The 22322-nt window shown below is 39.4% G+C and overlaps 1 protein-coding gene across 1 annotated transcript in view; it reads left to right on the forward strand.

Annotated features, from left to right (window-relative positions):
- LOC121507906 (complement C3-like) overlaps nucleotides 1-22322 on the forward strand; it is a 51411-nt gene that overhangs the window by 1362 nt on the left and 27727 nt on the right. The window contains exons 2-20 of the mRNA XM_041784293.1: nucleotides 343-541; nucleotides 3718-3880; nucleotides 3967-4055; nucleotides 4421-4509; nucleotides 9162-9244; nucleotides 9331-9418; nucleotides 9606-9708; nucleotides 12692-12812; nucleotides 15035-15150; nucleotides 15286-15432; nucleotides 15622-15721; nucleotides 17202-17296; nucleotides 17376-17567; nucleotides 17690-17845; nucleotides 18110-18236; nucleotides 18489-18557; nucleotides 20386-20583; nucleotides 20686-20791; nucleotides 20879-20967. Coding sequence (XP_041640227.1) covers nucleotides 343-541; nucleotides 3718-3880; nucleotides 3967-4055; nucleotides 4421-4509; nucleotides 9162-9244; nucleotides 9331-9418; nucleotides 9606-9708; nucleotides 12692-12812; nucleotides 15035-15150; nucleotides 15286-15432; nucleotides 15622-15721; nucleotides 17202-17296; nucleotides 17376-17567; nucleotides 17690-17845; nucleotides 18110-18236; nucleotides 18489-18557; nucleotides 20386-20583; nucleotides 20686-20791; nucleotides 20879-20967 — 2330 coding nt within the window. The remainder of the gene's footprint in view (nucleotides 1-342; nucleotides 542-3717; nucleotides 3881-3966; nucleotides 4056-4420; nucleotides 4510-9161; nucleotides 9245-9330; nucleotides 9419-9605; nucleotides 9709-12691; nucleotides 12813-15034; nucleotides 15151-15285; nucleotides 15433-15621; nucleotides 15722-17201; nucleotides 17297-17375; nucleotides 17568-17689; nucleotides 17846-18109; nucleotides 18237-18488; nucleotides 18558-20385; nucleotides 20584-20685; nucleotides 20792-20878; nucleotides 20968-22322) is intronic.

Here is a 22322-nt window from a genome sequence, read left to right on the forward strand (position 1 = left end):
TTAAGTGATTTATTAATTGCGCAGTGTCTGTTGGCACAGCCCCCCCTCCTCCAACACACACACCTACACACAGATGTTGGCTGATATGCCTAGTATGAATAAAAAGATTGAAAACTAAATATTTGATCAATTTTTACCAGTTTTGTTCAACCAAGTATTACACACTGCACCTTTGATGTATGCATGTAATATACTGATCATACTCCAGTTTGTAAAAACTTGATTTACTACATGTTCACTGAGGTTTAGCCTGTCTAGAACAGGATAACATGAGCTGCATTAAATTGTCTTTGTATAAGTAATGGGGACTTTCTTTCTCTCTCGCCCTTTCTTTCTATTCAGGGAGGTGATGTCCGCCCCCAACCTGTTGCGAGTAGGAACAGCAGAAAACATCTTTGTGGAAATACAAGACTGCAGAGCTGAACATAATATCAATGTTGTAATCCGTGTGATGAACCATCCAACCAGAACCAACACACTGACATCCACCACTGTGACCCTCACTAAGGCAAACAAATACCAAGGCCTTGGACAACTTACGGTAATGTGGAACTTCTAATGTGGCGCAATGTAACGGACAACATTGGAACAGAGTCAAAATCAATTTCTTAGTCTCAACATAGTGGTTACTGAATGAGCAGTTTTTATATTTGAAAGTGCATTAAGGGCTCAGTATTGTTGTAGAAGGGGTGTTACATGTTTTCCTGAAGGTTTTAAAAAGTTTTTTTTTTTTTTAAGGCATTACATTTGACTTAAAATATGAGCAGATGATTGTTAAGGGTCAGTAATTCTCAACGGAAAACAAAACAGAAATGTGGGATATTTAAACGGTTGATAAAAATCATTAAAGTCACAATAGTTTGTTGTTGTTGTTGTTGTTGTTTTTTCTTCAGCAGTATTTGTTTCTTTAAATGTAAATATGACGTAAAATATTAATCTAAGTCCAGGATAATTTTTTATTGCTTACTAGACATATGTTGTTTGTATGTTGTAATTTTATATTTTGAAGTTGTTGTTTTTTACTTAAGAAATGGGGGTCTTTCTTTCATATAGAAGGACATGGACGTCCCCTTGGTAGTCAATCAGTCTTCTCAACCCAACTGGAAAGTCAAGAATTTGATCCCCAGTTCCTGCAGTCATATGTTGATATATTGTTGGGCAAGATGCACTTATGGCATAATTTTATTTGGGAATATTGTGTAATTTAAACTGTACTGGCGTCGTAACAGAAGTAATAGTTATCTCATACAAGCAAAACATCCAGTTGGCACGACACAGCAAGACACTGAATTTTGCAGAGCCGCATAGCCAAACATTTTAAAAGGTGAAAAAGTTTTTGATCTCTTTTATTTATGGCATGTCTTCTTAATGCACTCCAAAGATGGAATTATTTGGATAAATGCTTGAGTAGAGGGAGTTCAATTATGACACCAGGAACTAACCAAAAATACACAGTTTTTACTACAAAAATCAAAATGGACGACTCATTGCTTGTTTTACTAAAACAAAGGCTTTTGTCAAGGTCCACAAATCGTAATAAAAAGTCGTAGCCACTTACTTTTTTCTTTCTGGGAGCCCTCTGTTTTGCCCTTCAAATGACGCTATACATGTCTTTGTCACTCTTATGGAGGCATTTCTACAAGCTTGGAACTTGGGTGACTTTCTTGGGCATTTAAAAATTAAATTTACACCAGTAACTCCAACATTAAATGTCTTTTTTTTTTTTTTTTTACAGTTTTTGATCCTTTTTTGATCGGTCCTCCTGCTAGCTTTAGCATTAGCCTCCATAATGTTTCCCACAATGCATTGTGACAGGCTGTGACAACCGATGGCAGGCCTATCCATTGTCATACTTTTCCAAACTGCACATACTTTAACACTTCGACACTAAACTGGATAAAGCAGCCTGAAAAGTTTATAATGGAGAGAGACACAGAGAGGCTGTGATGTGGTCCTCCATGTCACTGCAGATAGGAAGTGCTTTGAATAATGACTGTAAAAAAGCCAAGTCCATAAAGTGTAAGGACTTTTTTGTAAATATGTGAATATTTTGAAGGCTTTGTGTCACAGAATGATTATATTTTCACTTTTGGTTCCCAAGAGATGGGGGGCCAGTTTGTGCAAAAAAAAACAAACAAAAAAAAAAAACAAAGCCTTAGTCATTATTGTTTACTGTGTGTCACACGTACAAATTTCAGTCTTTTTTTTTCTTTTGTATTTATAGTCACATGACTTTTTTAAAATTCAAATGACATAACTGTGGCACACATATTCTTAAATCCCAGGTTATCCTGAAAAAAAGGCTGTTTAGAGCTTTTTTTGTGCAACACAGGGTCAATGTTTTCCAAGCTTTTTGAGACAAAAAGTCCAGGTGACAAAATAGATAAAATATCATGTAGGACTCAGCAGTTTAATGTGCTGCAGTGGCTAAACTTTTGAAACACTAAAGAGAGTGCCAGACCCACTAACAAAATCCATCTTGATCATCTCCTTTACCTTGTTTGATTTTTTTCCATCCAGTTTTCATAGCTTTACAATTGTTATAAGCCCTTGAAAAAAATCACCTCCTGTTTCTTGGAAAAAAGAATAATTGCTGTCGCCATGCCTTCTAATGTAGACTTTTGACCTTAAAGTGGTTGCTAGTTGCAGGTCTTGGGATGTATCTGAGCAAACTGTAGCTCAATTTGGACATCCAAGTGGGAACAGTGACAACTCTGGAACCTCCAGTCGCCAGATGGTGCATGGTCATTCTCAGCAACTTTGAAATGAAAATGTGTTCAGGGTGGGACTCTTAACAGGCACACAGAATTTGGTTCTGATACAATAATGTACATTTAAGTTATGACTGTTTGGTTTGACAACATGGCAGCTTTTTAGTTTGCTCCCTCTGGTGAGGCCACGCCATCTGACAAAAAAGTCACTGACTTTTTCACAGAACTGAATCAAAATTCCTTACAAAAATGTATATCTTAGATTGTCTTGAACCAGTAGCTTGCACCTTAAGTCTTAACATTTCCTGTCACCACAAAGAGACAGTAAGACCAGTACAACATATCCTGAATGAATATTACAGGTATGGCCCCTCTTTGTACTAGGGGTGAGTATTGGCAAGACCTCACGATATGATATGCATCACGATACTTGGGTCATGCTAAGATAGTATTACGATATATCAGGATATCATGATATTGTGATATATTGCGATATTCTACACAGTTACTACGAAAAATATAGAGATGATGTATATGTAAATCACACAATATGTTGGTGGTGTTCCCACTATATTTCACCGCAGCAAGACAGAGCTTGCAAATGGCATTTCCTTTCTGTAACTCGCTGTTTGCTCACACAAACGTGTGAGAAAGTTGTATTTTACTAACAACTCAGCTAAAATATTAATTTTTATTTTTTACCAAAAAAATTGATATTAAGAGTTGAAGTATCAATATTGTATCGGATGTCAAAGTATCATGATATATTGCCGTATTGATATTTTTTCACAGCTCTACTTTGTACCAGGAAAGTTTCAGTCAGATGGAACTATGCACAGCTGAATTATAAATTACTTCCTATTTTTCTAAAAGTATGCAAATGTAAGGGCTCACCACAAAAAAGCTTTTTGATCACTATGAGTTATCAAGGTCTCTGTCAGCAGTGCATGTTGACTGGATGAATGCCAAACAACCACTTTAATTAGCTGTGTCTCTTCATCTTCAGATCCCTGTGGGAGACTTCAGTATGGATCCCAAAGTGAAGCAGTATGTTGTTCTGCAAGCTCAATTTCCTAATCATCTGCTGGAGAAAGTAGTCTTGGTGTCCTTTCAGTCTGGCTACATCTTTATCCAGACTGACAAGACCATCTATACTCCAAATAGCAATGGTGAGTCTGCAGGTAGTATAGTACTAGTACTAGTATGTGTGCATGGAGAACATGTAATAATTGGTTTCTTTTTGTGTCTTTCTTAGTCTTATTCAGGATGTTTGGAGTGAAGCCCAGCATGGAGCCAGTGGAGAGGAACACTCAAACTGATGCTTCAATTTCCATAGAGATTATGGTATTTCACTTTTTCTTTCATGAATACGGAGCTACATTATCTGTCATGACATAAGTTATGGCCTTTTTAAAAATTTCTCCCCAGTAACCATAATGAAAATGGTCAGATAGTCAATCTGCTGAAGTACTCACTGTATACAGTCTCTCTCAGCCAGGCTCAAGTTCACCAACAGACCAGGTTTACTGTGACCGTTCCTTCAGAAGAAAGATTGACTGATTTAAAATTCCTTTGAATCAGTGAGGAGATAAAGCACACAATCAGTACCTGTAAAACTGAAACAATAGACCAAAATAGTGGAGTGTAAGACTTTAAAAAGTTAAAATTTGTGGTGCACAATTTTGAAAGCTATTTTATTTTTTCTTCAGACCCCTGATCGCATTGTAGCGCAAACTCATCTTGTCTCCCTGACATCAGGAATCTACTCTGGAACATACCAACTGGGTGAAATAGTCAGGTGAGTTGAAAGAAAAATAAAAAATTGTTAATGACAATCCTATGTTTTTTCAGTAACTATGAATAATAAGTTGATTTTTGAGTGAAAATGCAGACTTGGAGTGAAAAAAGAAGCTATTACAGGTCTTAAAGCAGAACTTACAATTTGTTATTGGCAAGAAGTTTATGTTGAGCATAATATTGTCACCTACAATACAAATTTAATTATTTTGGGACAATTTATGACAGATATTGTACACTCAAATGGGTTACACAAAAGTCCACAAAGAGGGAAAAATCTGTTAACAAAGGGGCTGGAAAAAGCTTGAAGAAAAATAGGCTATACATACATGGAATTTATGATACATCAGACAAAAGGAAAGGAGGATATATAGAGTGCATATAAAAAGTATTCACTCCCTTGGATGTTTTACCCTTTTCTAAATTTTATGAATGAATTGTGATCAATATAATTTGGCTTTTTTGGCCCATTTTTCCATAATATTCCACCCCTTTAAAGTGACTGACCTCATTCAACAGTCCAGCCAACTGCTGCTAGTACTCTCACAGTTAGTGAAATGAGGATCACCTGAGCACTGTGAATGTGTCTCAAGTGATTTAAAAACACCTGTGTCTGAAAGGTCCAGTCACTGGTTAACTAGTATTCCTAGCTACCATTACACTATGAAGACAAAAGAACACTTCAAGCAACTCAGAGAAAATGTCATTGAAAAGTATAAGTCAGGGGATTGAATGCAAAAAGTTTCCAAGGCACTAAATATATCCACTGGAGTCCAGTTAAATCCGTCATCAAGAAATGGAAGGAATATGACACGTGTAAATTTGCCTAGAACGTCCTCCCAAACTGAGTGACTGTGCAAGAAAGAGACTAGTGAGAGAGGCCACCAAGACACCTATGACTGACCTCTCTGAGGGAGTTACAACCTTCAGCAGCTGAGATGGGAGAGACTCAGCATAAAACATCTGTTGCCCGGGTTCTTCACCAGTCAAAGCTTTATAGGCGAGTGGCAAAGAGAAAGCCACTGATGAAGAAGTCATATTTAACCTTCAAAAGGCATGGTGCTTGTTGGTCATCAGACAAGACGCTATGATTGACAGACATCATACACTGCATATCACCACAAACACACCATCCCCACTGTGAAACACAGTATTGGCAGCATCATGCTGTGGGGATGGTTCTTGGCAGCCAGCCCTGGAAGGCTTGTAAAGGTAGAGGGTAAATCAAAGTGGCAAAACATAAGAAAATCTTGGAGTAGAATTTTATTCAGAGAACTATGGCTTTTGATCAGATTTAATTTCCAGCAAGATAATGACCCTAGGGATACAGTGAAAGCTACACAGGAATGGTTTGAAGACAGCAGTGTGAATGTTCTGGCATGGAAGGCCCAGACCTCAATCCAATAGAGAATTTGGGGCTGATCTTGAAAATGTCTGTTCCCCATGCAACCTGACAGAGCTTTGGCAGTTTGCAAAGAAGAATGGAGTAAAATTTCAGTGTACAGATGTGAGACCTATTTACACAGACTCAGTGCAGTGATTGCTGCCAAAGGTGCATCTACTACATACTGACTAGAAGGGGTGGATATTTATGCAGTCACTTATTTTACCTTTAATATTTTTATTCAGTTGGCATTACTCTGTAAAATCTGTTTTCATTTTGACATTAAAAAGGTTTTCTGGTAATTTTTTTTGTCAAAAAACAAACTATACTGACCATGATTGACTCATGAAATCAGTAACGAGGTAAAACATCCAAGGGGGTGAATACTTGTCCCTGTTGAGTCTGTTGCTTGCTGTGAAATGTTTTTATCATATTTTAACCAAAAGGCGGAGTCAATCAGAGCTTCGATTACCCCCAGTGCCTCTTTTAATGTTTTTAACCCCCCAAAAGTGATTTTAAGCAAATTTTACCCAATAACCTTGTCAGAACTTTTAGAAGTGGTTTTATATTTAAGAGTGTCTTACAGCTCTCTTGATGTGATTCCCTCAAAGTTTTTAGTAGGTTATAGAGTCTATTGGGCCCAGTTCCCTGGCTATCGGTTGTGTCCCTGATTATTTTAAAACTGCATGTGTGACCCCACTGTTAAAAAAAACCTGGACTGGATCCCTCACCTTATCACAATTATAGGCCAGTTTCCAAGTTACATTTTTTATCAAAGATTTTAGAGAAGATAGAGACTCCATCTTTGAAATGTTCCAGTCGGGTTTCTGGAAGTACCACAGCACCAAAACAGAACTGCTCAAGGTGACAAATGATCTTTTAATGGCAGCTGACAGTGGATGGGCTCAGTCTTGGTACTTCTGGATCTCAGTGCTGCATTTGACACAATCGATCATCAAATTCTTTTAAATAGACTGAGGCACTGGGTGGGGGTTTCAGGTACAGCTTAAGAGTGGTTTTTATCTTACCTCATTAACAGAAGCTTTAGTGTTGCTGCTAACAATTACATGTCGCCATTTTTACCCCTTAGCTACGGTGAGCCCCAGGGGTCAGTTTTAGGATTAATTTTATTTCCTCTGTACATGCTTCCCCTGGGGCACATAATACAAAGACACAGTGTTTTACTTCATTTTTATGCTGACGACACTCAGCTGCATCAGCCTGTGGAAGCCACTGACCCGGGAAAGTTGAGTGCTTTAAATGACTGCATTGCTGATGTTAGAAAGTGGATGTCAGAGAATTTCCTGCAGTTGAATGCCTCAAAACTGAGGTCCTGGTAACTGGGTCCCAGCAGATGGCAAAACAAATTCTGCCATCTTCTCGGCCATTAACGGACTACATTACACCAACTGCAAGGAATCTCGGCATCTGGTTCAACAATAATTTAAATTTTGAGCAGCATACCACCAAACCTATACAGTCATGCTTTTATCACCTCAGAAATATTTCAAAGATTCCATCATTTTTAACTTTTAAAGACACAGAGACAATTTTTACATGCTTTAATTTCATCCTGTCTGGATTATTGCAACAGCCTTTTTACTGTTCTTAACCAAAAATCCCTAAACAGGCTACAGATGGTGCAGAACTCTGCTGCCAGGATTTTAACCAGAACTAAGAAGCATGAGCACATTATGCCTGTTTCAGCATCTTTACATTGGCTGCCAGTACGTTTTAGGATCGATTTTAAGATTTTATTCAAGAGGGGGTATTATACTTTAATGGTTTTTAAAACATAAATATAAAGTCATAGTGTTGGGTGTCCATACTTCAAGTATGCAAATTTTCAAACTGCAAGATAAACGTAGGCTATACGGCAGTAATCTTGGAATTATAGTGTAAACTGATGAAAATGGTTCATTGGGAATCTCTCTGAAATCTTCCTGAGACGAGATTTTCAAGGAGCGAACTGACGTCCGTGCTGCCGGCTAAGCGGAACAGACCGCCCCCACAAGGCCTTTTAGCCATTTAGCCATTTAGTAACACAGTAATTAAACACTTACCAAACAGATACGTCCTGCTCTATCCTTCACTGCTGCTAGTTTTCTTCCCCCTCTCTCTCCAAACTATCAGGATCAGACTCCGGGTCTAACATGTATGGATGTATATCTAAATTCGCCATATTTTACTTAGTCCAAACGGTTCAGTCAAAGTTTACAAGTACTAGCATAGCAATATAGCCACATTGGAGGGGGTGGGCACAAAACATTGATTCCTGCCATCAGCCAGCCTCTGGAAAATTGGCCAGTTGGAGGAAAGCAGGTCCATGGAGGGGGGTTTAAAGAGATAGCAGCGAAAACGAAGAGTTTCAGATGGAGGTTAAAATAAGGGTTTTTCAGGATGCCAGTGTGAGAAACATGAGGAGTTTTTTGAGCTGTAAACCATGTGAAGCTACTATGTGGGTATCAGAGACATGGTGTAAAGCTCTGAAAAAAAGGCATAATACCACCTCTTTAATCACTTTCAAAGCACTCAACGGTCTCTGTCCCAGTTAGATCGCTAACCTTTTAACTCCCTATTCCCCTGCACACACTGATCCACAGGCAAAGGTCTTTTATTTGTGACTGAGGGGGACAGAGCTTTTTCAGTCCGGGCACCAAAGCTCTGGAACAATCTGCCTGAGGTAATCAGGTCAGCTAACTGTGCTTTCTTTTAAGTCACTTTTCAAAGCTTATTTTTCCCTGAGGGCTTTTCCTGACTTGATGTTGGGGTTGAATAAAACATGTTTTTAAAGTATCAGCTTGTCTTACACTTTGTATGTAAGGGTTTACGCACTTACCTGGTGCATAAACAAAACTGTTCCTGTGGAATTTGCTGATTTTAATTTGATCTGTTATGCATGTCTTCTGTAAAGCATTTAGTAACATCTGTTTTGAAAAGTGCTTTATGAATAAATGTTATTATTGTTATTATTATTACTTGTAAAAGGCACTGCAATAGTGCAAAAAGAACACACTACAGTAAAACATAAAATCCCGTGTACCATGAGAAAATATTTCATTTTTCAAGTTACATATACTAATAGGAGACATGAAAAGGAGTCATGGAGAAAATGGGAACTGGAAGGGAAATCATCTAAGAAACCAGACGGCCATTAATCACCTTTTCTTTTTCAATAATGTTTTGGTTAAGTAAACATTTTTGGCCTCGTCTAACTTGCAGAAACATGTGTTTTGTGTGTTTGTGTGTGTGTGTGCGGATGTGTGTAGTCCTGGGCAGTGGACGTTGGTGGCAAAGTTTCAGAGCAACCCACAGCAGACTTTTTCTGCAGAGTTTGAAGTCAAAGAGTATGGTGAGTCCCTTCACTTTCATGAACTATCATGTTACCATTCAATCTTTGAATATTAGGACAGGGATTTACAGTATTTCATTTTTCAGTGCTTCCCAGTTTTGAGGTCAAACTGATCCCTGTGAGCCCCTTTTTCTACGTGGACAGTCAGGAGCTGACCGTCAACATTGAAGCTATGTACGTTTTAGCTTTCTGAGTTCAAACACTCTGTGTAACGCTCAAACTGATAGGGTGATTATATCAAGTTAATGGTTTGTATTTGTTTGTCTTTTGTGTTTTGTTAACTGTTACTAAATCGTGAACCTTCAAGTTTAGATTTATCTGTATTTTCTTGTTATTGTTTCTAACCTTTTCCCTGTTTTAGCTATCTGTTTGGTGAAGAGGTGACTGGGATGGCATACGTGGTGTTTGGAGTTATGGATAATGACGAGAAAAGGAGCTTTCCCAGCTCTCTCCAGAGAGTCCCGGTGAGCTCAAAGTTACATTTGAGTTTATCTCCGTCTGTCTGACATCTGATTGCTGTAAAATCACAAACTGACACACAGGCCCTGATTTCATTTTGCATTATTGATCTAGTTTGGGCATTCAAATACCAAGTGACTGCAATTCAGCACTGTGTCCATATTATAGTAACAATACATCTTCAGTGACGATATGATATAAACTCATTTGCTGACATCTTATACAAACGACAGCCCACACATCAGTTTCATAGCTCTCACCCTGGCTTGGTTTCCCTGCATGTTGTGTGCAGTGAGGCTGCTGGGGATAAGAATTAATGGGGCAAAAAAGTGCCCAGTGATTCATCTTTCACAGCTTTTCCCTCTCATTTTGTCATAAACATGATTTTAAAGGTCACAGTGTTGCACTATTTAGAAAATAAGTCCTGCAGCCCTCTGGTTAAATTGAAATGACAGCTGAAACAGTAGATTTCTTTGTGAGGGCTCTGAACTTGCTGAGTGAGGAGGATGAAGCATTGGGAGTGCACGTCTCTGCGGCCAAAACACAGATCCAGGCATTTGGGGATGCCTTGGATGCTGCCATGTGTCTGTGAAAGGTGAGAGAGTGGAAGTTTTTTGAGTAGTTTACCTACCTTGACAGAGTAATCCATCAAGACAGTGTGGTGTTCCCAGGTATTCAATCAAGCCATGACAATCAGTCTTTCAGTCCTTGGTCTTTTTGGTCTTAGTATACTCTTGTGAGGCCTGGATGCTGACTGATGGCCAGAGGCGCTGACTGGACTCTTTTGTGCCAACTTCTCTTTGGGTATCGTTGGCAAGACTCCATGTCTAATACTGACCCAACCAGGGTTTGGACCAAAGGGTTCTGTCAAGTCCTTCCACACCAAACTCATCAAACCATGTCTTTCTAGTCCTTGCTTTGTGAGCTGGGGTACAATCATGTTGGCATAGAAAAGGACCTTCCCAGGGAAGAAGTGACAGGGAAGGGTACATCACAAGTATGAGGGGAGTAAAGAAGTAAGTTTGATAATAAACACTTATAGAGATAAAAATAATATTAATAATAATAATAAGACTGTGGGTCACCTTTCTAAAGATAAAAAAACTGTTTGAGATTAAACCTGTAGCTCTTCTCTGGTGAATGAAGGTGTCCAAGACTTCTTACCCAGAAAATAAAAGCCCTGAATTCGGACTTTATGCCAGCATTGTGCTGGTATTTTCAATAACATTAAGTTTGAACGCTATTAATGATAGTAGAGTAAATTATTGCCTGTGAATAGTTTTCTAATATATCAGTGTCACAGCTGCATTGATAGGTACTGCAGTTCATTTCATTTGTGTAAGCATTTACCAGTATATCAAATTGAGTCTTATTTGGTTTGAAAATAGAATGCATTCTGGCACAGATTTTTTAAATAAGTTTAGACTTTTCATATACTTCTACTTGAGCAGACATGATTTGTCCACCAATATCATCTCTGACCACAAGATAGTCAAAACAGAGTCAAAACACACCATTAGATGTGTCTATGCCACTTCCCTCTGTGCCATGTCATAGTTTGTTGAAAAAATTTTGGTTGCTCTCCATTCTTAGGGGTGCAAAGGAATGATGTGTAGAGTCCCATCATATTCAACCCATTGTGAGGGGCTGATCTGTGCCAGGTCCTTCTTATTGCAAGGGTGGAATCTTTCACAGTACCACCCTTGAAGTCACCAAGCTCTTCAGGAGGACCTATTTAGTATCACCCCCCCCCCCAGGTTTTTTCCCCTACTGTTTATGTTAAAAGGTATAATAACGGCAAATGAGGTACTAATTGAAGAGCAGTTTGGAAGCCAAAAGGCTGGCTCTGATCACTGTGCTGGGCCAGACAGTCTAGATGCCATTACTTCTTGTGTCCACATAATCAAACAAGTGTGGATGAAGGCACCCCAGATCGCCTCTGTCTGTCATCTGAGTTTTCGGATATCAAACCATTTTCAGAAGTGAATCCCCACATAGCATTAAGGATTACCACTTGTGTTACCCAAAAGTCCAAATCAGATATAAATCTGTGTTAAAGTCTTTGCACACTGAGTTTGTTTTATTCTTGATGCGTTTTTTTGGGGGGGATCCCTTATCTGAAAAAAACATCATGCACTCAACCTTTGCACACTGAGTCTGTTGCGTTTTATTTGGATTCACTGCAAAAATTTGCGGGATGTTTGTTTCTTATTGTGATGAAAATAAACAGTGAGGATGAGCCTGTGGCTCTATCACTCCTTTAAAGCACTCTAGATCCATCCATCCTGACAGAGAGCTTTGTACAGCACCACCACGTACGTCACAGTTTTGCTAAATTGGAGAGATGGACAGCAACTTTGGCTGTAAGTACAGACTCGTGCCTTTATCTGTTATATTTCCATGGTTGATATCCACATAATGCATGGGCAAACCATGGTGTTTAAAATGAGGTTTCGGTGCAAGAGAGAGAGAGTGAAGAAATGAGGGGGTCTGAGCAAGAGGGAAACAGCAGGCACTGTTTTGAATCATCACCCATTTAAAAGACCTAGACAGTTGTGATAATTCAAATAAAATCAAACCTGTTCTTACAAGAAAAATGATAGATGAAAGTTTTGGTGTCAGTGTGCAAACATGATAAGAACAACATGAGATTAATTATTTTTTTTAACATGAAAAAAATTCTGAGAAATAAACTGACTCGGTGTGCAAATGGCATTAGTGCTTGTTTAAACAGGGTTGTAGACATTACCACCATCAAACTTGTTGTACAGTCCAGTCTTATCATGGCTTTAACTTATTCAGGACTTTGAAAAATGTACTTTTTTTTGCCATCCTCTGTGTAAATACTGTTTTAGCTGAAGTCTTGGATTCTTGTCTTGGTGATAAGATTTCTGCCAGGCTAATGTAAGAATTCTCACATGAACAGGCAGGATCAATCCACTGTTTACTTGGTGTTTCAGGATGCCTTTTGTTTTTTTCTCACAACAGATTTTGAGAGGTGCTGGAAGTGTCACACTGAGGAGAGAGCACATCATCCAAACCTTCCCAAACATCAACGAGTTGGTGAAGAAAAACATATACGTAGCTGTCAGTGTGCTGACAGAGAGCGGTGAGAGACAAACTTGTTTATGATAATGTGTTTTGATATGTATGTGACTGTCACTGATTGCTGTGAGAAGATAACTTTTTATGTATTATTCTAACCATTGTATTTTTAATGAAGTTATCATGATGTTTGAGCCCCTTAAGATTTATTTATGTGTCTGTTATGTATGAAAATTGATCTGTACACATAAACAGTACAACTGTCACTACCCTTGCTGTTTCTCTGTATGATCTCTGTGAGCATTTCTGTTGTAACTACCTCTTTGTTCACGTTAGCAGATATAAATATGCTTGCAATAATATTTTGCAGTATTTCCCCAGAAAGTTCCACCATTTTCCAAAGTTTTCCTCTTCAATTTGATTTACTTGTCTGTCTTGAACTGCTGGTTAGCCTACTCAACACTGCCACCATGGTGACCGGTGGTATTACAACATTTGGTCAGGTGGTTGGAGGAGCAGGTGGTTGGCCTTGCTAGTTACTGATGATGTCATTATTAAATCCACAGGAAAAGGGAATAGTTTGCAACAACCAACAATGTTTATATGCAAAACTATAGTGCTGCTAACAACAAAGCAACTTATTAAAGCTCGAGTATGTGACATTCGATGGGAACTGCGTAGAATCAACTATACCCCCCATTCTTCTCTGTGTTTGAGCTCCGTAGCTCCGCCCCTCTTCTCACATACCTCCTTGCGGATGAGCATGTCCGCTGAATCGAATACTAATGGTGGTAAAGCTCTCGTGGAGTGATTTTGCTCCTCTTTTCCACTGAAATCAATGGCTGTATTACAGGCAAGAAAACACTTCATCTCAGCATGAACAAATTCTACATAGGACTGAACACCGCCGTAACTCCGCCATTGCATCAACTTCTCACTGAGCTGAGAGGTGGAAGCACACCTACTACAGCAGCCAATAGGGACTTCCGCTGACCTGAGCTATGATTGGCTGCGTGTACTACCCTCCTCATTGGCTGGAGCATCGCCCCTTGCTGGTTGTCCTCAAGTGAGAGTGCAGCACGAGGAGGCGTTGCAGAAGTGTGTTATTCTGTTAGATGGCTTTAATAACAAGACCCTGATGGGTTGTGTTGTTTTTGTGGGCATACGGTACTAAAAATAAATTACTTCCTGCAGTTTTAAGCTCAAACAACCATAGGTTATTAAGATGCAGCAGGTTATTATGATTGCAAAGTTTTTACCATAACTAGTGCACTAACCCACATTTCAGTGAAGAGGAAAATTGGCTACCAAAAAGAAATATCTCAGGCAAATGAGAGCTTGTCAACCAACTCACTCTCAGAGTCCTGCTCATTCAAAGTTTTTGATTTAAGATCCTTGTTAGTGTGTAACACGACATGGGCATCAACATGAGCTGGATGAAGGCTTGCCTGCTTTCGGGCAACAGTATTTCCAGCCAGAGAGAAAATCTTCTCACTCAGTTTGCTGGTGGCGAGAACAGCCAGGAAACTCTTGCAAAGCTTGGCTAGACACGGAAATCTTGGTTGCAGGCCCACCACTGCAGCGGGTTTCCATGGTGGGAATCTGGAGTGATGATAAATCATCACATATTTCTTCAGCAGCAGAGGAGTAGTGTCCAATTTTCCTCCCACTCTGAAAGTGAGGGCCAAAAAGCTGCTCAAAATCTTGCTCAAGTCTGGCTTTTTTCCCCATCGCAGGCACACTCTCAGTGTCAGACCCCTGGACAGTGCCCTGGACATCATCACTTAAAATTAAATCAACGATAAGATTAACCTCAGCTGCGCATTTTACTATACACTTGATCTTGGACACACATTCCTATGCGAAGTCCCATTTTGCAAATTTTGTCCATCAACATTAAATTGTAATAATTACATAACTAACACACATCACGTCCATACCAACCACCAAGGGAAAGTGTGGTCAGATTTCCTAATCACTGCAATTCTCCTTTCCTATCCACTTACTTCCTCTTTTCCTTGACCCTGTGATGTTTTTCACGAGATCAAGGAAAGTGGATAGCGCTGGCCTTAACATGATTTTGTTATTGTTTTGAACGGGACGCCCCTGGCGGCAGAATTTGCATAATGTCTCTCTCTGTGCTTTGCTTTTATATTAAATGTCTCTTACTTTGGCTCACATTTTTCAGTTAGAAACAAAATAATAAGTTGTGTTTTTGGAGCACAAGCATTTTTTTTATGGCGCTTATTATAAAATTCATGTTACTTCTTTCTTTGTCTACATTAGGTGATGAAATGGTGGAGACAGAGTTGAGAAGTATTCAGATTGTCACATCGCCTTACACCATCACCTTCAAGAGAACACCCAGATATTTCAAGCCAGGAATGTCCTTTGACGTAACGGTAATGTTCTTAACTACAGAACTCACTGGGTCAGTTACTTCATCTCAGTCATAACATTTCTGCTGCACACTTTTTTATAGGAAAAAAAAAATCAATACATTTTGAGTGTTTCGCTGTTTTTGTCTCCGTTGGCAGGTTGAGGTTTTGAATCCTGATGATACTCCAGCAAGAAATATTCAAGTGATCATGACTCCAGGCCCAGTGACAGGCTTTACTGAAGACAACGGGATGGCAAGGCTCTCCATCAATACAGCAGAAACCACGAACCCTCTTCAAATTGAAGTAGGTCCTTATTTTCTATCCGTCTTCTGCATTACTGCATTGCCCAGATTGAATATTCACATTTTTTATTTTATAGCCTACATGTATTTTTCCATTACTGTCTGATTTTCCCTCTCTTTTCCTTTTTCCTCCCTTTTTGCATGCTCTAAATACAACTTGGTTACTTGCCTTGTTTTATGATATTTATAGGCAAAGACCAGTGATCCTCTTCTACCCAGTCACAGACAGGCATCAGCCATCATGCAAGCTCTGCCACACAGAACTGCAGGCAACAACTACATCCATATAGGTGGGGATCGGGGGTCCTGTCAACCAAATCTAAATCAGCTGGTTCATTTTGACAGATAAGAACACCGACAGTGATCTAGCATACCATTTAGAAAATATCACAAAGTAAATCTTAAGATCCTTAGATTTTTGTAGCAAACAAAGTTCTCCATGGCTGACTTTGTTCTAATACGTTAACCCCTTAAGTGGCTGTTATATTATTCCAGTGTTGCCAGCTCCTCAGTAAAGAAAGTAGCTATTGGCTGTCCTAAAGCCGCTTAATGACATCACTGCCTAATTTGAGTAATTGTCCACATTCAACTGTAACGGAGGCAGAAGGAGAGAGGGATAATGTCATGAGAGAGACCAAAAGTGAGTAAAAAAAAAACCTCAATATGTTTAGAACTACAAATGAACTTAAAGATTTTTAAATTTGGCCCATTAGAAAGTTTTTCACCTCTCCCCTGGCTTGGTTTAATTTGGGCAGAGCAAAAAAAAAAAAAAAAAAACCTACCCTTCTTGTCATCAGTCCCTGTGGGGAATTACCTCGCCCCCTAATGTTACGAGGATAAACTGTATAGTCATAGAGCAATTCATCTCATAACAGTCTGTTGTTAGCTGTCACTGCCTTCATTTAAGTTAACAGCCACTACATGCTGTGTTTCTGTTCAGTGTGAGGTAAATTTACCAAATCTGTCAGCCATATTGGCCTAGGGTTCATTAAAAGCATCGTAACAGATATTTGTGGCAGAAAACAGTAAATTTAATCCCTAACTTCTGTCCTAAAAGATCCAGACATATTAAAATGCATCAAAATGTAGGAAATGAGGTGTACATTTAAATATTTTCTGAGGAACTTTTAATTACCCATTAAATCAGGGGTGTTTAAACTTTTTCCACAAAGGGCCACATACAGTAATATATAAGGACGATGTAATGATATAATGATCTAAAGGCTGAAAAGGCAAATAGACAATCATTATCAGGGTTTTGGGATTCAGATTTCAGGGGGCCCTGTTTGGCCCTAGCTACTGCTGTCTCCACCCCTGGAATATTATTGGTACTGCTATTCGCTGCTGTAACCCATAAGGGGGTTAGAAAACAAGATATTGTTATTTTGGTCATTCATATGTTTACTATTTACTGTTATCTTAATTTAGCCAGAAAAACACATTCTGTCTCATTCTGGTTACAGAATTAACATGGCAGCACCCCCTTGTACTGAAACTAGGAAGTACAATATAGTCAGGCACAGGCTTCATGTTTCAAAGTGGGCCATATTTAATTTCATTTCTAGAATTTGCTGTAGGCCAACCAGATCTGGGCCGCATTTGGCCCACCTGGCTGTGGTTTTGGACACCCCTGCATTAAATCATCCCTCCCACCTTTTTAAGCTTCAAACACTCATGGCTCAACTTAACTGTGTGTATACATATGCTGGCGGTGGCAGTGCTGTCATACTAAAAACTGAAAGCCCTGACTGAGTCGTTTTGATTTGACAGGCTTGGATAAAGCTGAGGTAACAGTAAGAGAAAATGTGAAAGTCAACCTCATCTTTAACAGGCAGGAAAACAGAGAAAATGACATCACATACCTGGTAAGGGACATTTTGAACCTACAGTCTGCATGTGCTCATTCAGGTGCGATTATTAATATGTTTTCTTCTCTGCCCCCAGATTCTGAGCAGAGGCCGGCTGATCAAATATGATCGTTTTAGGACAGATGGTCAAGTATTGGTTGCCCTGATCATTCCCATCACCAAAGAAATGCTGCCATCATTCCGCATCATCGCCTATTACCACACAAACAATAATGAAGTGGTGTCAGACTCTCTTTGGGTGGATGTCAAGGACTCCTGCATGGGCTCAGTGAGAGTTAAACTGATTAATAGAATTAACAAAACCACACATAAAGTGATGACAGCATGCTTATCTTAAATGTCTTCTGAATGCTTGAACAAAAACATTTCTATCTCCACTGCCTGCTTCAGTTGAAGTTGGAACAAGCGGGACTAGAGTCAGTTTATAAGCCTAGGGGTACGTTCAACCTGAAGGTAACTGGAGACCCAGGGGCCATCGTGGGACTAGTGGCAGTTGACAAAGGTGTCTATGTCCTGAACAACAAACATCGACTCACCCAGAAAAAGGTCATTTTTATTTAACATTTATTAAACTTTAAATAACAAAGGAAGCCTTTTTATGTTAACTTTGTTTTACTTTTGTTGTTTGCCAGTATTTCAGACATGTTTTTAATCACATATTGGGTTGGCTGATTAGCTTGGTTCCAAGACTAAAAGTATTGGTATAAATATTTTCTGGAAAATCACTGTAGGATTTTAAGGGAAAAATGTAATCACAGAAGCAGAGCTGCTGGTGTATTTCTATAAATGAATGCCCTCTACCGTCTTCAGATTTGGGACATAGTAGAGAAGTCTGACACAGGCTGCACAGCAGGAGGAGGCGCTGACAGTATGGGTGTTTTTTATGATGCTGGACTTTTGTTTGTGACCAGCTCTTCGGGAACCGCCTACAGATTGGGTAAAACTGCTTTATCCTTTTTTTTTTATTTGTTTTTTCTACTCTCACTTGACTTATTTTTTACAGATATGTTGGAATCTACTGCATATTATTGTAAATAAGTTCTAATCACTCTTTGTGCTAATCGCACAAAGTATTAACTACTCATGCTAACTCATTTAATAATGAGATATTACTGTGTGATCTTAATATTCCATATCACTGATACCTTGTAGACTTTTGTTTTTAAGAAAAGCTCTTTTGCATTTTCAGAACCAAAATGTCCGGGCACCAGCAGAAGAAAACGTGCCAGCACCATAATGGAAGTCAGGACCAGCTTATGTAAGAATGATTACTCCAATCTGAGCGATGTTTTTTTTTTTTTTTTTTTTATTTAAACTCTGTTTATTGGTTGTCTGACTTTTAAACATTGTGACTATAGCCCCTCTCACATGTAGTGCACTCCCAGTAGCCTAAGCTAGTACAGAGAGGGCTGTGAAGTGTAGTGGCTTCACCTCTGACTTTTTCCCAGTTGATTCTGGAGTGAGGTGGGGGTGTGTCTTAGCCCCTATGCTCTTCATTACCTGTATTGACTGGATAATGTGATGGGTAACAGGGGCTGCAAACTGTGGAGTGTCATTTGGTGATTGTTCAGATCTCTGATCTGGAATTTGCTGACTATGCTTTGATCCTTGCTGAGACTGTAGATGTCCTCGTGGGAACCCTGATTTAGCTAAGTGAGGAGGGTGAAAGTGCTAGTCTCCTGGGCCAAAACCAAGATCCAGGCATTCAGGGATGCTTTAGATGATGCCATTGAATTTATTTCAAGGTGAGAGTGTTGAAGTTGTATAGCAGTTCACCTACCTTGGCAGCATAATCTGTTAATCTGCTGACTGCAAGGCTGAGCTTAACAGCAGACTTGGATTCGTGCAAACTTGGCACAATGCAGTCAGACAAGTACCGTTGTCCTGGCAACCGCCAAACCCAGACGTGCCCATCAGATTGCCAGATGGAAAAGCGCGATTCGTCACTCCAGAGAACGCGTCTCCACTGTTGGTGGAGGTTGGAAGTTGGTGACCTCTGCGCGCTATATGCTGACCCCGCTCTGTCATTTTATGTGGCCTACTGCTTTGTGGCTGAATTGCTGTCGTTCCAAATCGCTTCCACTTTGTTATAATACCACTGACAGTTGACTGTGGAATATTTAGGAGCGAGGAAATTTCACCACTGGAGTTGTTGCACAGGTGGCATCCTATCACAGTACCACGCTGGAATTCACTGAGCTCCTGAGAGCGACCCATTCTTTCACAAATGTTTGTAGAAACAGTCTGCATGCCTAGGTGCTTGATTTTATACACCTGTGGACATTGCACCAACCTTGCAAAGTAGACAGATTCACCCGTTTCCGTGTTTCTCACTGGTTAATCCATCTTGCAAAGCTCCCATCTGAACCATTTGGGCCTGGTTAGAAAGTGACAGGACCAGTCAGCATTGAGGGGCAGTACTTTCGGGCATGGTGGAGTTGTGACGTAAGCAAGCAGTGAGAAGAGGCCGGTGTAATTATGGTGGGAGACATTAGCGTGGATGCTGCTAAAGCGCCAGTTTTATTAGAACTTGGTGACATTTCTTAGTTGAAAACATAAAAAAAGAACAGCATTGAGTTGTTTTGTTTTTTTCAAAAATGACAAAAGTTGTGTGCTGACATGTCTACAGTCACCATGGTTCACGTCATGCAGTTGTCTATGGAGATTACTCCTCGGTTTTGGGCTACGACGTCATTTGTTTTGTTGCCTGTAAAGATGCAACAGACAGAACATTCATCCAATGACCCTCCAAGTTTTTTCAAAGGTTCCTGGTGATAAGGACCTTGCCCAAGGGCCCACATTGGACACTAGTGCTCTCACTGGGATTTGAACCCCCAATCTTCCATACCACAGACAATATTGTAAATCACTGAGCTATCCAGCCAATAAGACCAACAGGAGATACAACACCATGCACTACAGTTATTAGAATTTTACTGCTAAAACCCAATAAATACACCATGAAAATAGACAACTCCCCAGCTCATCATCTTTATTCTGCTTTGTATAAATATCAGAAAATATTGTGTTTTCCATTAATGCATAAACACTTTGATTTTTTCTCCCACACACCTCTGTTTATCCAGTAAGTCACTATAAAGAAGAGCTGGAACGTGAATGCTGTTTATCTGGTTTGAAAGAAATTCCTGTTCCATACAACTGTGAGAGGCGCAGCGAGTATATTGGGGATGGTCAAGCCTGTGTTGATGCCTTCCTGCACTGCTGCAGGGAGATGGAAAACCAGCAAGGAGAGAGAAAGGAGGGAAGCCTTCTGCTGGCTCGCAGTAAGAAACATGGAGAACAGATGCTACATCCTAGGCTGTTGAACACCACATTTAAACTGAACAAACTGTAGATCTCAGTGAACCCTTTTAATCACATTTTAGGCGAGGAAGATGATGGTTACAGGGACATGAATGAAATTGTGTCTCGTACCAAGTTCCCTGAAAGCTGGCTGTGGTCAGATATCCCACTGCCCTCTTGCTCTCAATGGTGAGACAACAAACTTCATGAAAACAATGAAGATTTATAGCTGGCACTCTTAATCTTTCAAAACTGATCACATTTTCTTTATTTTAGTGAAACCACATCAGTTAGGAGAAGTGTTCCTCTGCCAGATTCAATCACAACCTGGCAATTCACTGGCATCAGTCTGTCCCGGACTCATGGTAAAAGGATTACACCCCTTTGCACTTCACTTCTTCTGTCTTTTACTTTTAAAAACTTTTAAATATTTAAAAAGAACAATAATTTAAACAATTTAGTCTTGTATTGTGCATTTTTCTTCTTTGTAACTAAACAGCAAGCTGACAGATACTTTTTGTCTGTACTGTTAATATACTCTGTGATTTTGTTAAATTAGTATTTGCATTGCAAAACCTACCAAAAAAACTTCCTACAATATCCATTGAATATTTCTTGAAATTTCTTTATTTTTAAAAAAAATCTGTACAAGTAAAATTAAACAAAACGGGAGTAGACTAGGACCAAAATTTGTTAGTAAATACATATATACAACCTCATTTCCAAAAAACGTGTGGCCCTGTGTAAAATGTAAATAAAAACAGAATGCACAGATCTGCCAATCTCATAAACCCATATTTTATTTACAAAAGAACATAAACAACAAATCAGATGTTGAAACCGAGACATTTTACCATTTCCTGAAAAATATTAACTCATTTAGAATTTGATGGCAGCAACACATCTCAGAAAAGTAGGGACAGGGCCATGTTTACCGGTGTATAGCATCCCCTTCTTTGCTGGTTTTTCTTTGTTTAAGATGTGCCTAAGGTTTTCTGTTGGTAAAAAGGTCTGAACAGCAGACAGGCCAGTTCAGCACCCAGATTTTTCTACTGCGAAACCATGCTGTTGTGATGGATGTGGTTTTAGTATTGTCTTGCTGAAATATGCAAGGCCTTCCCTTAGAGAGACATTGTCTGGATAGGAGCATGTGTCACTCTAAAACCTCTATATACTTTTCAGCATTGATAGTGTCTTCCAGATGTGTAAGCTGCCAACACCTCAGGTACTAACACATCCCAATACCATCAGAAGTGCAGGCTTTTGGACTGTGTGCTGATAACTAGCTAGATGGTCCTCTCCTTCTTTAGTCTGCAGGACACGGCGTCCATGGTTTCCAAAAAGGATTTCAAGTTTTGAGTCTTCTGATCACATAACAGTTTCCTTTTTTTCCTCAATCCATTTTAAATGAGCTTTGACCCCGAGAAGAGGGTGGGGTTTCTAGATTGTGTTCACATTTGACTTCTTCTTTGCATGATACAGCTTTAACTTTTATTTGGATTGCCTGGTGAACTGTGTCGACAGAAAATGTTTTCTGGAAGTGTTATTTAGCTCCTGCAGTGATTTTCAGTAAAGAATCATACTTGTTTTAATGTAGGGCTGCCTGAAGGCCCAAAGATCTGTGCATCCATCGTTGACCTTCATCCTTTTCTCACAGATTCTCAGAATCTTTTGATAATATACTGTATGTACTGTAGATGGTGGGATATTCAAAGTATTG

The sequence above is a fragment of the Cheilinus undulatus genome, linkage group 4 (genome assembly GCF_018320785.1).
Source record: "Cheilinus undulatus linkage group 4, ASM1832078v1, whole genome shotgun sequence".
Taxonomy (NCBI): domain Eukaryota; kingdom Metazoa; phylum Chordata; class Actinopteri; order Labriformes; family Labridae; genus Cheilinus; species Cheilinus undulatus.